This window comes from Ceratotherium simum, chromosome 12 (genome assembly GCF_057802395.1).
Source record: "Ceratotherium simum simum isolate JZ-2026a chromosome 12, ASM5780239v1, whole genome shotgun sequence".
NCBI lineage: Eukaryota > Metazoa > Chordata > Mammalia > Perissodactyla > Rhinocerotidae > Ceratotherium > Ceratotherium simum.
In genome coordinates, this window is record NC_141911.1 from 53,032,249 (window position 1) to 53,052,176 (window position 19,928).

The following is a 19,928-nucleotide window of genomic DNA, read 5'->3' on the forward strand; positions in this document are numbered from 1 at the left end:
GGGCCAATTTTTCTCAAAAAAAAAAGTTATGATAAGCTTGGGAAATACAGATAGTTCAAGCTTTTCAGTTCTGTTTTTCAAGATAAAATCCCAATGAAATGCCCTCCTCTTTCCTCACACTAGGTACCATAGAATCGCCAGGACTTGTGTTAAATGGACCTACTTTATGAAACGTTTTTCTAGTATTAGAAAAACAAAGCTGCAGGAGTTTGATATTTATTTCTTGTATTTTAAGTTGGAACTTCAAACATTATTTTCTATAGACACTGTGTTATAAGTGATAGTTAAAATTGTTTAGTGCTGTTACTACATAATGGTCATTTAGGTTTCTTTTGGAACAAAGTAAGTTTTGTGAATTGCCTTAAGATTTTTTGTGTAGTACTGTTTCTTAGGGAAATACACGATACCTGTACAATAACTAATGATACATAAATTCTGTGAATTTAAACTGAAAATTGGAGTCTTCCAATATGTTGAATAGCTTGTATATTTAATATATTTGGTTCATTATACTTTCATAATGCATTCATGTTTTAAAAAATATTTTCCCTTTATGATTGTATGTAACCTTCTAAAGATATTTTAAATAACAGCTAGTTTCTCGAATGATCCCTTCAGGGTTGTTGTGAACTTTAGTTGTCTTTCTTTGATTATTTTGTGTTTTCTTTCTTTCTTTTTTTTTTTCTGTGAGGAGATCAGCCCTGTGCTAACATCTGCCAATCCTCCTCTTTTTTTGCTGAGGAAGACTGGCCCTGGGCTAACATCCGTGGCCATCTTCCTCCACTTTATATGGGACGCCGCCACAGCATGGCTTGCCAAGCAGTGCCTCGGTGCATGCCCAGGATCCGAACCGGTGAACCCCGGGCGGCCGCAGCGGAGTGCACGCACTTAACCGCTTGGGCCACCAGGCTGGCCCATTTTGTGTTTTCTGTATAAATAAAAAGTATGTCAAGTGGCATTGCTCTCTGAGAGTATAGTAGTGGGCACTGGATGACAAATACTAAAAGATTTTATTCGAGAAGGTAAGTGGAAAATTTCCCTCTTTTCCCAATTCTTTCCTTCTACTTTTTTTTCCCCCAAATACCTGTCTTTTTTCACATGCAAACTAATTAAATCCTCTTTGTAATCTCTGCCACACTAGTACATGTGTGCCCTGAGCAGTGGAATTAGTGTTTTGATTCTCTTCGTGCTTGCTGGAGGGACAGGGTTAATATTAAAAATAAGTTTATTTTCCCTGAAAACTCTCCTAAAAATATCTTCTTCTAGCTTAGGACTTCTCTTTCTATTCATTACCTCTTGAACCCAAAATTAAAGTTAAAAAAAAATTGAGAGAGAGTCTGCTGAGAAAGAAAGGAAACACATAAACTGGAAAGAAAAAGGAAGGAATAACGTAAAAGCATAGTCCGAGGACGTCTGAGGTGGTTCTGGAGGGGAAAGACAGTCTTGCTGCAAATATATTCATTGATTCAACAAACATTAATTTATTAATTCAACAGATCTTTAGTGCGTGCCTGTGCTAAGTAAGCTCTGGTGACACAGACATGAACAAGATAGACAAAGGATCCTCCTTCAGTGGAACATATATGGATGAATTATGTAATTAAAATTGTGATATTCTATGAAAAAAATAGGGTGTTGAGATAGAGATTAATGTGTATATAGTGTGGTGGTGGTGAAGGGGTGGCTGAGACCTATTTTGGGTAGAAAGGTCAGAGAAGGCCTCTCTAAGCCAGTAACATTTAAACTGGCACTGAAAGTGAAGAATAAGCCAAAGAATGGACCAAAAAGAAGCCCTGAGGCAGGAAAGAATTTGGCATGTCTTGTACAATATATAGGAGCTGGTCCCAACTGTAATCAAACAATAGTTATTTGAAAATTACATTGAAAGGAAGAGTAGGGCTACTCTTGTTGCTCATGAGTTAAAAAATATAAGACTCAATAGATAAAATATAACAAACTACCTCTACTGTTCCAATTGAATCAAATTACTAACTTTCTAGACCAGCACTGTCCAGTACAACTTCCTATGATGATGGAAATGTTGTATAATTCTGTACTGTCCAATATGGTAGCCACTAGTAACATGGGACTTTTGAGCACTTGGAATTAGACTAGTAAAACTGACAGATCTTTTATTTAATTTCACTTTAAATAAATGAAATTTAAGTTTAAATAGACACATGTGGCTTATGGCTATTGCATTGGACAGTGCAGTTCTAGGCTCTCCATCTGATGAATTACTCCAGTGAAACCTTAGAGTTGATTTTGCATCATCCCATGATTATGTTAGAAAATCAATGATTCAGCACTTTAGAAAGAGTCTGACTCTAAGAGTTTAGCAATTTCTTATGCTATACATCAACCTTTATTGATAAATGATGAAAATCAATCTCCTCATGATATGAATGCAAATCTTAAGGGATTTGCTGCAACCCTCTAAAATATGTAAGAACACCTTTACAAAATGCTGGTCAGCGTATAGTTTATTTTCTTCCAAAGGATGGAGAAAGGATGCCGTTTACATATTTGATAGCCAGTGATACTGATTAAAGTCAGGGGCAAAAAATTAAACATTCAGGATTATGATTAGGATACTTAGAGAGTACGTAGTTTTGTTAGAGACAGAAAAGTGTCCAGAAAATTTGTTTACCCAACTACAGTCCAATGTTATTGACATTCTTTCTGTGATATACCATCACCATTATCTCAGGTGGGGTCAAAATAATTAGAAACTAATTGTATAGTATAAAATAAATAGAAACTAATTGTACAGTATCCATTATTCAAGATTCTGTAAATGTTTCTTTTGTTTAGTGTAGTTTGTTTAAATTTTGTTTTAGAGAATATAAAAAGGATATATATAAATGCTTTTGTAGTGAATTTCAATCTTATTCTCCCAACCTAATTTTTTCACCTAGGTCTTGAATTAAATAATGCAGTCTCTTATTCTAAAAGTTTTGCTAGCAAGCAGGAAGGGATTGCTGAATCTATATTTTTATTCTTTCAAATATTTTTCTTATATTTTGATTTATTATGTTTATTTTCAGAATCTTATAACTTTTATAAGTATTTTAGATTATTGGGTCATTTATTCTTACATTTGTATTTCCTTAGCAACTATCATTCGAAAATAGTTTCGGAATAGAGTCTTTACGGAACTCAGTTTAACCAATGTATATTGAGCACCACCTTTATGTAAGTCACTATGCCAGGGGCTTTAGTGATATGAAGATGTATAAAATAAAATTGACATTTCATAGGACCCTAAAGACTGCTAAAAATATGGGATGAGACAAATATTAAATAACCAGGGAAAAGACATATTATTTGTATCCTAAGAACCTTAAAACCAAATATGAGTATTAAGGGAAAAAGGAGCTCACATATAGTTGGAGAGATCAGGAAAGTTTCCTGAAAGATGTAGCATATCTGATGGGCATTGAAGAGTAGACACGATTTCAAAAGAACTTCAATGGGGGCTAAAAGAGGAGGTGGTGGAGAGCATTGCTGGTGGACCTTTTGGCATGATAAGAAGCCAAAGGAGATGTGAAAGTGAGAGTTGCATTTAGGGAATAAAACATGCTTCGGTTTTTATAACGTTTTTGGCATATATGAGAGAAGTAATGGAAATAACATTAGGAAGGGTAGGTTATATCCACATTAAAGAGGGCCTTGAATAGTTAAGTTGAGGAGTTTGGATTTAATTTAATAACCACTAGAAGATTACTAAATATTTTTTAGAAGAATGATTTTCTGAATAATCTAGAAGAAATCCATTTATTCATTCATTTATTTATCATTATTGTGCATCTACTGTAAGTAAGGCTTTGTGTTAGACTCTAGGAATATAATAGTACAGGCATGGTGCTATCTACACGGTAGGTTACAGTGGAGAGAAATAAGTGATAAGAGTGACAATTAGGAAACTTATAATTGATAGGTGGGAGGGAGGTTAATGAGGGCTTGAATTACTATTTTGCAAAATGTCATCCATCTCCAACTATCTGTCATAACATTGATAGTCGATTTTGATTGTATAAAACTTCCTAAGAAATTTGAGAAATAATGTTTTTAAAGTTTGAACTACTTAGTTATCCCAAGATATTTAACCAACTTTTGAACAATTCAAAGTTAAAATATCACTTGTCTCTTAATTAATTCTCAATTAATAAGTTCTTAATTACATAGACTGCTGGATGCATTTATTCTTTAACTCATCCGGGTTCTCTCTGTAAGGTTACCTTTTCAGTTTGTCTGATTCATCTTGCAGTTTTTCTGGATCCATGTGAACATGTCCATTGAGGTTTTGCATTTTGAGAGCTAATCCTTCCCTTGTTGGTTGAATGCTTATAATATACCTTGGTTAGCTAACAGATTTTCCTCCCGTATTCAGAAAAAAAGAAATTTAAAAAATAAAGAGCAGAGATTTATTAAGAGCTTTCTGTGTGTCAGGAATTATGCCAAATACTTTACATATATTATTATTCCTTATTTTTAAAAATTTATAGGGGGCCACCAGGTGGTGCAGCAGTTAAGAGCGCGTGCTCGGCGTCGGGGGCCCAGGGTTTGCAGGTTTGGATCCCTGGCGGGCACCGAGGCACTGCTTGTCAAGCCATGCCGTGGCGGCGTCCCATATAAAGTAGAGGAAGATGGGCATGGATGTTAGCCCAGGGCCAATCTTCCTCAGCAAAAAGAGGAGGATTGGTATCGGATGTTCACTCAGGGCTGATCTTCCTCACAAAAAAAAAAAAATTTATATATTTCAAACATACAGCAAAGTATAGAAGATAATAAAAACTAATATCTGTATAGCTATCACCCAGTTGTGTCCATTCTTAACTTTTTGCCATATTTGTTTCAAGTTTTTTTTTTTTAGGGAAATAAAATGTTACAGAAACAATTGAATCTCTCTGTGTATTTCTTTTCTTGCCCATTTCCTTCTGTCCTTTCCCGGTGGAAATCACTGTCCTGAATTTAGTGTTTTTCAATACTATACATACTCCTATATTTTTACTATATATGCTCATATCCGAAATCATTTTATTGTATCATTTGACAAATTTTAAAATTTTATATAAGTGATACCATATTGTATGTATTGTCTGCAAAACTTACTTTTTTTGATCAATTTTATTTTTAATATTTTGATACATATATCATCAGTTCATGCATTATAGCTGCTGTCTACTACATTCCATTATATTACTATACCACAATTTATCCATTATCCTGTTGAAAGATATTTAGATTTTGTCCAATTCTTTCATTTTGCTGTAATGCTTAAACACATTCTTGAACATGTCTCCATATATACCTCAAAGAGTTTTTTTAGAATGTATACCTAAAATTGAAGTTTTGTTATCTTTGGGTTTACTAGAAATTGCCAGGGGGCTCTCCAAGGTGGTTGTACTAGTTTTCATTCCCATTTATGTTGTATGAGAGTGCTCATTGTGAAACATCCTCTTGAGCAGTTGGTGGTATTGTCAGACATTTTGTTTTCGTCAGTGTGATTGGTATAAAATATCTCATTGTTTTTAATTTGTATTTCCATAATTATTAATGAGGTTATGCTTGCTTTTATTTGTTGTTGATCTCAGATTTCCTCTTCTGTATTTTGCCTGTTAATACTCTTTGTTCATTGACACATAGAAAATGCTCAGCTTGTGGGTTTTCATCTATGTTGTTGATAATCTATGTAATAGAGAGGTTTTAATATAGTTAAATGTATCAGTATTTTACTGTTGTGTCTTAAGAAGTCCTTCATTAGTATAAATGTCCTTTTCCTATTTAAGTCTTTAATCAATCTGGAATTTATTATTGTGTATTATGTAGGAAGGATGTCTGTTTTTTTCTTTACATGAATAACCAGTGGTTCCAGCATTTATTGGGTAGTCCACGCTTTTTCCACAGACTTATCATATATGGTTTCTACATATGCGTAGGTCTGTGTCTGGGTACTCCATTCTTGTCCATTGGTATTTTGTGTTTCTGCACCAACACCATACAGTCTTAGTCACTACAGTTGGAAAACAAATTGTCATAAAATTGTTAATTTTAAGGTTTGAATTCACACTTGAAATATTTGATATCCTGTGAGTCTAAACTCCATACTCTGCAAGACAGTGGTGCTTTGAGCCTTTTTTTTTTTTTCTAAGAGACACTCTCAAGCCATCTTCTATTTCAGGCCTTAGCCAACTATATCTCACTGACCAAATCTCACCCACCATCTGTTTTGATAAATAGAAATTTATCGGAACACAGCCACACTCATTTGTTTACATATTATCTATGGCTGCCTTTGTGCTACAAGGGTAGTGTTGAATAGCTGTGACAAAAACCATGTTATTCAGAAAGCCTAAAATATTTACTATCTGGCCCTGTACAGAAAACTTTGCTAACTCCTGTCCTAATTCAACTATATTGTGAACAATAATTACATTGAATGAGAATGGACTAAATACTCCAAGTATTCAAAACACACACACACACACACACACAAATCCAACTGTGTGAACAACAGAAAGATTAAAATGAAAAGGATAGAAAAGTAATATAATGAAAATATGAACTAAAAGAAAGCAGACATAGCCCTAGTAATATTAGACAAAGTAGACTTTAGGTAAGAAATATTGCTAGAGATAAAGAGGGACATCTTATAATGGTGCACTTATAACAATTCTAAATCCTTATACACCCGATTGCATAGCTTGAAAATATATAAAAGTAAAAATTGAAAAAACTAAAAGGAAAAAGAAGCAAATATAGAATTTCAAGGGAGAATTTAGCACATCTCTCTCAGTAGAGAGAGAGTGAGCAAGAAATAAGCAAACAAAAAATTAGTAACAATATAAAAGATATAAACAGCGCACTGACAAACTGAACCCAAATGACATATACAGAACACTGTACTCAACAAAAATAGAATACACATTCTTTTCCAGTGCACATGGAACAGTTACCAGAATTGACCATACGCTGGGTCATAAAGCAAGCCTCAACAAATTTCAGAGGATTCGTGTCATTCAAATTTTTTCTGACTGCAGTGGAATTAAGGTATAAATCAACAACAAAAAGATATCTAGAAAATCCTATTGCTTTGAAATTAAGCAATATACTTCTAATAGCTTATTGGTCAAAGAAAACATTATAAATGGAACTAGAAAATATTTTAAACTTAAGATAATCAAAATTTGACATATTATAACTTGTACAATGATCTTCCACTTCTGGGAAGATGGAGTAAATGTACCTTTCCCTATACCTTCCACTAAGTACAACTAAAAGCTCTGGACATTCTGTACGAAACAAAAGTAAGACTCTGAAAGGTAGAGAGAAGAAGGCAAGCAAGATAGAATCTAAATCAAAACTTTACACTTTGTAAAAGAATTAACTCAAAATGGCTCACAGACTTAAACATAAGATGTAAAACTATAAAATTTTTAGAAAGATAGTTGGAGGTATTCTTTAGAATCTAGGGCTAGGCAAATAGTTCTGCACACCACAAGCATGGTCCATAGAGGGAAAAATTGAACTTTATCAATATTAAGAACGTTTGCTCTGCCCAAGAAGATGAAAAGACTTACTACAAACTAGAAGAAAATATTTATAAACATATATCCGACAGATTACTAGTATGTCGAACTTACACAGAACTGTCAAAACTCAAAAGTAAAAAAACAAAATCTACTATCCAGTTAGAAAATGAGCAGAAGACATGAAGAGTCCTTTCACTGCAGAAACTATACAGATGTCACATAAACGTGTGAAAAGATGTTCGTCATCATTGAAGTTTGGTTTCCTATTGCTGCTATAACAAATTACCACAAACTTAGTGAGCGAAAACAACACAAATTATTATCTTATAGATCTGGACGTCAGAAGTTTGGAATGAGTCTCACTGGGCCCATCAGAGTGTCAGCACACTGCCCTCCTACAGGCTGTAGGGGAGAATCAGTCCTTTAGTCCTTTGCCCCCTTCTCCTCCCTATTCTAGAGTTGCATTTCTTGGCTTGTGGCCCCTTCTTCCATCTTCAAAGCCAGAAGCATAGCATCTTCAAATCTCTATTGGCTTCAGTTTTCGCATCACCTTTTCTCTGATTCTAACTGCCTCCTTGTTCATAAGGACCTTTGTAATTACATTGAGTCTACCTGCATAATCCAGGATTATCTCCTCATCTCAAGATTATTAATTTAATCACATCTGTAAAGTTCCTTTTGCCATATGTTGTAGCATATTTACAGGTTTAGAGATTAGGATGTAAACATCTTTAGGTGTCAATTATTCAGTCTATCACAATTACTAGGTTTAATTTAAAAAATCAAAACCATAATGAGATGTTACTATATACCTTCCAGAATGGTTAAAATAAAACATAGTGAAAACTCAAATACTGGCAAGTATGCAGAAAAACTGGATCACACATTGCTGGTGGAATGTAAAATGATACTCTGGGAAACCATTTGGCAGTTTCTTTAAAAAGTAAATATACAACCCAGCATTTGTACTCCTAGGTATTTATCATAGAGAAATAACAACTTAAATGGACTTATGTTCATTTAAGATATGACAACATAAATAAACTTATGTTCACACAGAAATCTGCACACAAGTATTTATAGCAGCTTTGTTCGTAACAGCCGCAAATTGGAAACAACCCAGATGTCTTTCAATGGGTGAACAGTTAAACTGTGGTATGTACTTACCATGTTACATAACTCAGCAATACAAAGAAATTAATTATTAATACATACAACAGATGTCCAGGAAATTGTGCTGAGTGGAAAAAAAGCCAATCACAGAAGGTTACATATTGTATTGATTCCGTTTATATAACATTCTTGAAATGACAAATTATATATATGGAGAACGGGTTAGTGGTTGTCAGGGTTCAGGGATGGGGAGGGGTGGGAGGTAGATGGGTGTGGCTATAAAAGGGCAACATGAGGAATCTTTGGGTTATGGAACTGTTTTGTATTTTAACTCAATATCAGTGTCATGGCTGTGATATCGTATTATACTGTACTGTAGTTTTGCAAGATGTTACCATTGGGGAAAATGGTATAGCATTTTCAATAGCAAAAGCTATATGACATCTCTCTATTATTTCTTATCATGGCATGTGAATCAACAATTCTTTCAATGTAAAAAATTTAATTGAAAAATTTTTAAAAACTTATAGGAAGTCAGTAAAGCAGTGTTTAAAGGGAAGTTTTTAGACTTAATTACATGTATTTGAAAAACAGAAAAGATGGAAAAAGCAGAGCAAAGTAAACCCAAAGAAAGAAAGACAAAAGAAAGGTGGTAGAAATCAATGAAATAAAAAATAAACATAATATTGGGAAAAACAACAAAGCTAAAAAATTAGTTGTTTTAAAAGATCAATAAAATTCATAAACCTCCACCAAGGTAGATCAAGCTAAAAAAAGAGAAAATGCAAGTTATGAGGATCAAGTGAAAAATCTGACATCACTGCAGATCCTACATACATTGTAAAATGATTATAAGAGGATATTATGGACAACTTTACACTAATTACTTTGGCAATTTAGATGAAATAGGCAAAATGCCTTGAAAAGCAAAACTTAATAAAACTGACACAAGAAGCAGTAGAAAATCTGAAGTTTTTCATTTATTAAAAAAATTGAATTCATGGGGCCGGCCCGGTGGCGCAAGCGGTTGGGTGCGCGCTCTGCTGCGGCGGCCCGGGGTTCGCTGGTTCGGATCCCGGGTGCGCACCGACGCACTGCTTTGGCAAGCCATGCTGTGGCGGCGTCCCATATAAAGTGGAGGAGGATGGGCACGGATGTTAGCCCAGGGCCGTCTTCCTCAGCAAAAAAAGAGGAGGATTGGCGGATGTTAGCACAGGGCTGATCTCCTCACCAAAAAAAAAAAAAAAATTGAATTCAATATTAAAAATCTTCCCACAAAGAAAACCTTATGTCCAGAGGACTTCATAGTGATGTTTACTAAACACATAAAGGAAGAAATAAAACTAATCTTACATCTCTCTTCCAGAGAGTAGAAAAAAGGGAATCCCGTCTCAACTGCTTTTATGAGACCAGCATAACCTTGATACTGAAACTTGCAACAGACTTCTGACAAAAGGATAATTATAGGCAATCTTATTCATGAACTTTACATTCAAAAAGCCTAAACTATTAATAGCAAATCAAATATGTTAAAAAGATAATGCCACACCACCAAGTGGGGATTTATTCCAGCAATACACAGATGGTTTAACATTTGAAAATAAATCAGTGTAAATCACCATAATGATAGGAATTAAAAAAAGAAGAAAATTTTATGATTATCTCAAGACATCTAGAAAATGATTGATAAAATTCAACTCCCTATTGTGATAAAAACTTTCAACAAGCTAGGAATAGAAAGAAGCATCTTCAATTTGATAGATTAGCTACAAGAAAACTACATATGCATTATACTTGATGGTGAAATGTTGAAAGTTTTCCCCCTGAGAATGGGAAGGGGGCATGGATGCCTGCCAGAATCATTCATATTTAGCATTATATTGAAGTCTGAGCAAGATGAATAAAGATATAAAAACTGGAAAGGAAGAAATAACACTTCCAAATAACCATTATTTGCAGAAAATAAGATTGTGTATATAGAACATCCAAAAAAACCCTTCAAACTGTTTGACATAATAAATGGATTTAGCATCTCTGTATACAAGGGAAAATTACAAATTTAATTTTATTTGTATAAATAGCAATAATTCAATTGACAATGAAATTTAAATAGTGATGCTATTTACAGCAGCATGAAAAACATTAAATATTTAAGAAGAATTTTCATGAAAAGTAAGACTTGAAAACTATAAAGTATTCATAAAAATAAGGAAGAGTAAAATAAATATAAGAATGTACTATGTTTATGGATTGCAAGGCTTAATTGGATTCAACAAAATCCCAATCAAAATGCCAGTGGGATTTTTTTACTTCAGACTTGACAAGCTGTTTCCAAAATTTGTTTTCAAAAAACCAAGAAGAGCCAAGACAATCTTAAAGAATAACAAAGCTGGAGAACAGATACTACCAGATGTCAAGATTTACTGTAAAGCTCTAATAAGACAGTGTGATACTGACTAAAGAGAGACAAGTAAACCAATTGAACAGAATAGAGTTCAGAAATAACTGTACACATGCGAGATTTCCACAGAGGAAAAAAAAGGAAACTTGATCCCTTCTGGATTGATTGTATATCTAAATGTGTATGGGTAAAATAATAAAGCTTTTAGAAGAAAACTTAGAGGGACAGGTCTATCAACTTGCAGTAGGCGTAATGTCTTCAATAGGACACAAAAAACAGTAATTATAAATTAAATGGCTGATAAACTGGACTGTATCAAGATGAACGAATTTATGTTTGTTAAAAGACACAGGAAAGTAAAAGGCAAGCTACTGCATGGGAGAATATGTTTGCAATCTGGCAAAAACTCATATTAAAATAGGTAAAGAATGTCTTCAAATCAATAACAAAAAAAGTACTCATTAGGAAACCAGGCAAAAAACTTGAACAGGCACTTCATAATGGTCAATAAACTTATGAAAAGGTGTTCAATTTAATGTTTATCAGATAAATGCAAATTAAAACCACAGTGAGATACTTCTACACACCCAGTGGCTAAAGTAAAAGACATAAATCCAAATGTTGCCAAGGATGTGGAACAAATCTCTTATACTGCCTGTGGGAGAGTAGATTAGTATAATCACTTTAGAAAATTGGTACAATCACTGTTAGAACTGGCTGATGCATACCCTATGAGTCATCAAGTCCACTCCTAGGTATACCCATCAGAAATGTGTATGCTGAAAGACCTTTGCAAGAATGTTCCTTTGACAGAAGACATACATATATTGTGGCATATTCATAGAATGAAATAGTATATGGCAATAAGAATGAATGAACCAAAACAAAACCACTTACAGCAACAAGAATGAATCTCATAAACCTGATTTGAGCAAAAGAAGCCAGACATAAAAAGAGAATATACTAAATTATTACATTTTTATAAGTTATAAAACAGGCAAAACTAATCTCTAGTGTTAGAAGTCTGGCTGTTAGTTACATTTGGAGGACTGGTACCGGTATGCACAAATTCTGTTAACATACTACCTACTGTGCAAAGGGAAGACTGCTTGTATTCTGGTTCTTGATCTGAGTTCTGGCTGCACTGGTATATTTACTTTGTGAAAATTTATTTAGTAGCATACTTATAATTTGTGTACTTTTTTGTGTATGTATGTAGTACCTGAATAAAAAAATATTGTCTTCCTTTCATCTATTCATTCTCACCATTCTGTGCCTCTTTCATAGGATGTCTTTATTCTTATTGTTATTTCTTATTTGCCTCTTTCTCCTACAACTCTGCAACCTATCTCATGGGTAAGGACCATGAATTGTTCATCTTTGTATTACCTGTGTCTAACATGGGCCCTTGCACATAGTAAGTAAAATAAGTGTTTACGGAGTTAAGATGTTGAAAATTTGTTAAGTGAAGCTTCAGAAATCAGAGACTTGTTTTAGTTATATTTTTTATTCATTTTAAATTATATGTGTGATCATGAACACCTTTTCCCTTCAAAAAACCGGAATATTACAAATGCACTTGAAAATTCCTTTGAACCCCTCACCCATCCCCTCTCTCCCATTCCTTTCCCTCTATCCTTAGAAGTAACCTGTTTGTTTTTGTGATGTGTCTATGTTGATGCTGTGGGAGATCAAGATTTGGCCACCCTGAAATATACCTCTTTACCTTGATTGTTTTCTCTGAGGGACATTTGACCTCCCCCACTAACTGCCTAAAGAATTTGACATGGTGGCTCCTTCCTGGAACAGATCTTCTATCATGATGGCTGTAAAGATAATGTAGGATAGAGGTTACAATAGGAAAGGCACCAAGCCTCTTTTATCAAAAACTCGGTCTCTCCCTGACCACATTATCTATAGATGACCCTGAAAAGAATTGTCTTCCTGCCCTCTGAAGTCCCAAGCCACTACCTGCCCCCAACACGCTCCTCACCTTTAGCTGCGATACTTAAGCAAGGAGCTTAGACAGAGGGACGAGTTGCTCATTTCTGAGTTTCTCCCATGAATACATGTTATTAAACTTGGTATTATTTTCTCCTGCTAACCTGTCTTGTTAATTATTTGGCCAGCCAGAAGAACCTTAAGGGAAAGGGCAGAGGGAGACTCTCCCTCGTCCCCCAACAATGCGTATAAATCGTGTTAATTCCTTGAACTACTTATGGGATCCTGTTGTATTATTTTTCATTTATCCTATTGATGGACTTTTTTCTTTTTTTTTTATTACAGTAAAAGCTGCACTGAACATCCTTGTACATTTCCTTGTGTTTGAATATTTCTCCTTACTTTATACTAGATACTAAATTTTTGGTCATGTTACAAATGTTGCTGGCCTTTTAACTTTGCTTATAGTACTTTTAGCTGTGTAGAACTTTTAAATTTGGATGTTGTAAGATGTCAGTCTTTCTATTTATAGATTTTACTCCTGGTGTCTTCAAGCTAGAAATGTATTTTGAGTGGGTATGCTAGGCACTGCTTGGGGCGTTGGTAAACAAAACAGGCAAAAGCCTCTTCATTTTTGGAGCTTAAGAAAACTTTGTGTATCCCAAAGTCAATAATACATTTTCTTTCAATAATTGTTAAATATTTTAAAACATTTGGATCTTTATCTGTAATTTACTTTCCATTTAGTACATGCTGGAATCTAATTTTATTTTTTTACCCAATACTATTAGTTGAAAAGCAGTATTTTGTCCATTCAATTATAATTCCACTTCTTTTATATACCACATATCCGTGAATGCTTGAATCTATTTCTGTATTTTCTGTACTGTTCTGTTTGTTACTGTGTCTATACCATATTTTTTAAATTACTCTAACATTACAGTGTTTTGATATGTAGTAGAGCAAGGCCTTCCTCTTTTTTTCTTTTCCTTTTTTTTTTCTTTTTTTGCCAGATTATCTTGGCTATTCTTTATATTTACTCATTCATAGGAACTTTAAGATCTGTTTAAGATCAAGTTTCATAATTTATTTTATTGGATTTTTTTTTTGAATTGCATTGCAGTTGCAGTGAACTTTAGAGACTTGAGACAGTTAAAGTATTGACTTTTTCACACATCCATGAATATGATATAGTACCCTGTTTATTTAGACCTTCTTTTTTGTCTTTCAGTAAAGTTAATTTTTCAATAAAGTTATTGCAACATTTTTGTTTTATTTGCAAGTACTACCTTTTGTTACAGAAGTTAATAGGGTATATTTTCTTATTATATTTTCTAATTATTGCCCGTATTTGGGAAAGCTGTTGTTTTTTTATATTGATCTTCTATCTGTGTATGCTCTTATTAGTATACACTAAAGATTATAGATTATAATAATCTTTATTGGTAGATTATATGTAGAGTTTTCTAGGTAAATGGTCAAATTGTCTGTAAATAATAAGTATTGTATCTTACTTCTCAACCTTTAAATCTCCGACTCCTTTCCCCCTCAACAGATTGCATTGATTAGAACCTCTAGTACAATACTGAATTTTAGCAGAGATACGGAGCAGCCTTGTATTATGAATTTAATGCAGTGCGTCTAATGTTTCACTATGGAAAATAGTAATTGATGTAGATTTCTAGTAGATATTCTTTATCAAATTGAGAAAGTTCTTCCTATTTCTAGTTTGCTGAGAGTTTTTATTATGCATGGGTCTTAAAATTTACCAAATACATTTTCAACATCAATTTAGATGATTACTTTTTTCTCTTTCTCTCTTTTTTAATTGCATTAATAGATTTTCTAAGATTATAAAAATTTTAGTTGTATTTAATTTTAAAATACTGTCAGTTTTGAGTAGGATAATATGAGAAGACATTTTAAGATGCAGTATTCTCTGTTATAGAAAGCTGTCTTCAAAGGAGATGGAGATGACACATTAGAAAACTCAGTAGTTGACCAAAGGTAAGATTGAGTTAACAGAAAAATATTATTTTCTTAATTATATTTAATTATTGTTAAAATAATTTCTTTAGTATTAGGAATGTTTATTTTATGGTCTGCTATAACTAGGTTTAAATGATATGTCATTGAATTGACAAGAAAAAAAAAAGCTAGTATTATAGTTTATAAGAGTGGTTCTCAACTGGGGTGATTTTGCCTCCCTCCCCTCCCCAGATATTTGACAATGTCTGGAAACATTTTTGCTTGTCACAGCTGTGGAGGGTGTGGGTGCTACTGTCATCTAATGGGTAGAGGCCAGGGATGCTGCTAAACATTCTATAGTGCACAGTGCACAGGTCAGTCCCTTACAACAAATAATTACTCAACTCAAAATATTAATTGAGCTAAGGTTGAGAACCCCTGGGTTAGGAAAAAGGCAAAGTATTGATTGCTATGGATAAATTTAACATAAAAATGTTCATGGGCAACTTATTTCATGTTACATATTTATTAAACTAGATTAAACAGAATATGCCATCTTTTTAATTTTGTATTTCTTCTTTAGCTTTATAGCTCCTCTTATTACTGAGTATGATAAGCATCTGAAAGAGCTAAATGGGCAGCTCAAATATTATCAGGTATGAAATCATAGTTATCAAGCTTGTTGTAATATTTTATTATAAAAAAAGAAAAAGTAAAATAGACTCCCTTTTTTTCAAAGACATTGATGAAGAAGAAAATATTTAGCTATAACTAATCAATTCTTGGCCCTCTGTAAGTGTGTGTGTGTTTAAAGATTATTTTCGGTTTTGTTTTTTAATCTAGTGTTTCCTTGCTCCTGCTGTCTCACGGGAGCAGCTCTTAGATGCTTAGAACTCTTAATCTCATTATTTTTGCTTACGTCTTTATTTTTCCTCCAGAAGGACCCAAAACCATCTCACATTCTTTTAGACCTATCTCTTTACTCTCATCCTATTTGTATTTCCTATTATTTGGAGAATGGATTTTTCCCCCAATTTCAAATATTATGTCTATCAGATTTTAGATGCTATTGATCCACTTCTTATGTAAGCTTTCTGTGGCAGCTCTGTCTGAAATAGTCTTAGTAATGAGGGTCTACTTTAGGAGTGAAGGGAGTGAAGAAACTGAGGAAGCTTCTGGGTCCCAGAATTTCTAACACTAGGATTATAGCAGGCTCGTGGAGAACTAGAATTATAGTACAGCATTGTTCAGGATACAATCTGAGTTTCAATGAGCTACATTTTTAGATATATGTATAATCTGTTTCTTTGATTTAATAATCTAATATTTATAATCTGTTTCTTTGATTTAATAATCTAATATTTATAATGTGTTTCTTTGATTTGAAGATTTTTTTACATTTCTCCCCCAAATTTTGACCTTTCTGACTGCTTTCATACAATGGAAGCATTTCTTAAATAAATGCTTTATGTCTCAAGCTAAGTCCACCGGGAGGTGATGACCTCTCTTTTTTAGAGTTTGAGTAGAGTTTGTGTTTGGCTTAGATACCAATCCCTGGATCAATTCAGTTGTGATAGGGTAGCAGAGTTGACCTAGTTTAATTCAAATGGAAGAAAGTATAACAAAACCTTGTATAAAAACAGCCCCTTGAGACTGATTTCCTCAGCATGGGGCTGTGGATGTGGCAGACACTAAGAACTTCATTTATCTCTCTCTTACTTTCTTTTCTCTTCGTGCATGGACAGCAAGAGATCCTACCATATGCTCTGAAGTCTAGTGCATAGTAAGCCTTCAATTTTTGGTGAATGAATAAATGCCAGGGCTTATTGGAACAAGATATTTAGATCTAGCTTAACAATTTCCCATTTATAAATTAATAGATTGATGTGTACCTTTACTAAAAGAACACATAATGCTTACATCTTCTAAAAATAAACTTAGATTCTTCCATTGCATTTGAAATTATTTGTACTTTCATTTCCAAGGTTAATTCTCTAATATGTAAAACTTATGAAGTGATCCTATAGACCCAGATTTCAAAAACAAGCATTTCTTTAAATTGCAGTTTCTGTTTTATCATAAGTTAACTGTTTTCCTAGTCTTTACTGTGTGCTTTTTAGCCTGTGGCCATTTAAGTTTGAACCAACCATAGTAATGTCTTTTAATCTTTCTAATTGACAAAGAGCAATATAAAGCTCTCTTCTGCACAAATGGCATTTTCCTTTTATTTTTAGGACTAGTGAGTCTAAAATTTCTACTGAATTCATGCTCTCAGAATTGCTATGACATATTATGTGGTTTGATTGGTATAAAATAGAATAACTAGTTATCTTGAATTAAACTGTTTTAAATTTTTAATTTTTTATAATCTATTTGATTCATATATCTCTTTAATCAGATAATTTACTAAGGTGTTTAACTTCATTTTCCCATTCGACATTCTCAGTCTGAGTGATTACTGAATTAATTACAAGAGAGAAGAGGCTGTAGCAGAAACCCCATAGTCCATAATAAGAATAGTTGCTGCTTTTAGAGAGAAAAAAGATATTGACAGCTACCTCTAAGAACAGTTGCTCACATAGATATTATTGATTAGAACTACTTCTGATGATTTATCTTAATGACCCAGTCCAAAAATAGTATATCTTGAAAGCAAGAAAAGTATCGCTATAATTCTCTATGTGAAAGATTTTCTTCCAGAAAATGTAAATAATAGGGGAAAATTTGATGACGTGAGAGGTACTGCTGAGATTTCATTTCCTTCCAACTATTAAATATTTTGAAATATTTTACAGTAAAGAATCTGTAGTGTGATTGTAGTGATCCACCTTTAATCCTAGCTAATGCACATATATCCTAATTATTTGAGTAATAAATATTTTTCAAGATACACTGACATTTTTGCAACTTTCAAAGATCAATTTTTTTAAATTATAAAATGGGGATAATTGCTACAATAAAATCCAAACCTCTTAGCATGGCATTCAAGACCCGCCTCCTGCCTTTCCAATTTTATCTCTCACTGCATCACTCCATGTATGGTCAGTTCTCAATTATCTGGTAGTGAATTCGTTCATTTTGATTTAATTGTGATTCAGGCACAGCAGGGACCTGGGAAAAGTTCACCTTTCAAGCCAGCTTTGTAGTTACAATTGGCTGTTGCCGATTGCCTAGACCAAGCTGCCTTGAGCTTTTCTGGTTGAAAGGGGGAGAAAAAGACTTGGAGCATTGCCTGTTCCATCCTTCCCTTGCCAGGTTCTTTGCAGGCTTGGCTCCTCTCCTTTAGCCTAGGGCACCCAATCAAGACTAATGGACTATCCTGAGTTGATTGCAGTTTGGTTTTAAGTGTGAAATTACATGGCCTCCCTGCTCTCCCCTTGCCCATTTACTCTTATTGAGAGCTGACTACTGTGCCTGTGTTATCGAATATTTTTGCCTCTTTGCTTTTACTTATATTTTTCCCTACTTGAAATGTCCTTCTTTTCCTGTTGAAATCCTACAATCCCTTTATCTCCTCAGAGAGAATTAATCATACCTTCATCTCATTCCCTTTAAAGTACTGATTTTTTTTATCATCTTTGCTGTTAAAGTATGTGTTAGTGACCATGTTGGTTTACCATAGCAGCCTTAATAGTGCAGAAAGTTTAAGCAATTAATAAAGGTGATGAATCAGAGACTGAATGAATTACTGCTAAAGAAGATCTCTTTTCTTTTTCACCATTAACATTTTACTTTTTGAAATATAAGCGCTTATATGGGTTTCACCTAAACTAAGGTGAATTAAGATATACATTCAAGGTATAGGGATCATCTAGTATTTGTTATAGTGACATACTGAGGAATATCTTTCATCTGTTTTTTTATAAACATCTATAAATCATAGGAATTACATTTATAAATATTTCTTAGTGTGTTTTATAAAATATTTTTGTTTATATTCTATTCAAAATGAATGTTTTATTATGCTTTGTGTATCACTAAAATATCCATATTTAATATTGCTTGTTAGAAGTAAAGAATAATTATAATTATTTCTTATCTGTAGACTAATGTCATGGACTCTGACTGCTTGCATATGAATGGACTGCTTAATAGAGATCTAATTGTCTGGAAAATATGTTGCTCAACCATATTTTATTCTTTCAGAAACAGATGGGTGAGATGAAATTACAACTTGAAAATGTCATCAAGGAAAATGAAAGGTAGATCAATTAACTGAATCATTTTATTGTTGTCTTAGGTAACTTTTATTGTTGTTATTTGATATTTTATTCCTGTAGTGTACTGGTTATGAGTATGGACTCTGGGGCCTGATTTCCTGTTTGACTCGTGGCTCCATTATTTACTAGCTATGTGACCTTGGACAAGTTACTTAATTTCTTTGTGCTTTAGTTTCCTCATCTAGAAATTGGAAAACATATTTCATAGGGCTGACTATAAGGGATAAAGTAAGTGCTTAAAATAGGGTACATAATAAGCACTTTATAAATATTAGGCATCAATAATAGTATAGTGTATAATATATTTGTATGTTATGAAACATACAGATAAAATGAAAACCTGTCAACCCACCATCCAGTTAAGAGCTAAAATGTTACCAACACTGGTGCATCTGTCCTTGTTTTCCTTCCCTATCCCATTCCTCTCCTTCCCTCTGCCAGTGGTTAACACTATCTTGAATTTTGTGTTTATCATTCCCTTGCTTTTTACATTTTTTTAATTGGTATGTGTATTCCTAACAACGTACTATTTAGTTTTGCATTTTTTAAAACTGTATAAAAATGGTATCAGTTAGTCTTTTGGGAGTTACTTTTATTTCACTCAGTATCATGCACAAATATAAAAGTTTCAAGGAATGAATTGTTGGATGATAGGTTATGTGAATATTCAATTTTGCGATGTAATGCCAACTTAATTTCCAAAGTGGCTGTGCCAATTTACATTCCCACCAGTGATATTTATGAGTTCTT

The 19,928-nt window shown here is 33.4% G+C and overlaps 1 protein-coding gene across 2 annotated transcripts in view; it reads left to right on the forward strand.

Annotated features, from left to right (window-relative positions):
- Window positions 1-19,928, forward strand: part of SCLT1 (sodium channel and clathrin linker 1) — a 171,556-nt gene that overhangs the window by 12,247 nt on the left and 139,381 nt on the right. For both annotated transcript variants that reach the window (XR_015553827.1, XM_004426501.3), the window contains exons 3-5: window positions 14,939-14,997; window positions 15,542-15,614; window positions 19,105-19,160. Coding sequence is in view for 1 of the 2 variants with exons in the window: in XM_004426501.3 (XP_004426558.1) it covers window positions 14,939-14,997; window positions 15,542-15,614; window positions 19,105-19,160 (188 nt within the window). In the remaining variant the exon portion in view is untranslated. The remainder of the gene's footprint in view (window positions 1-14,938; window positions 14,998-15,541; window positions 15,615-19,104; window positions 19,161-19,928) is intronic.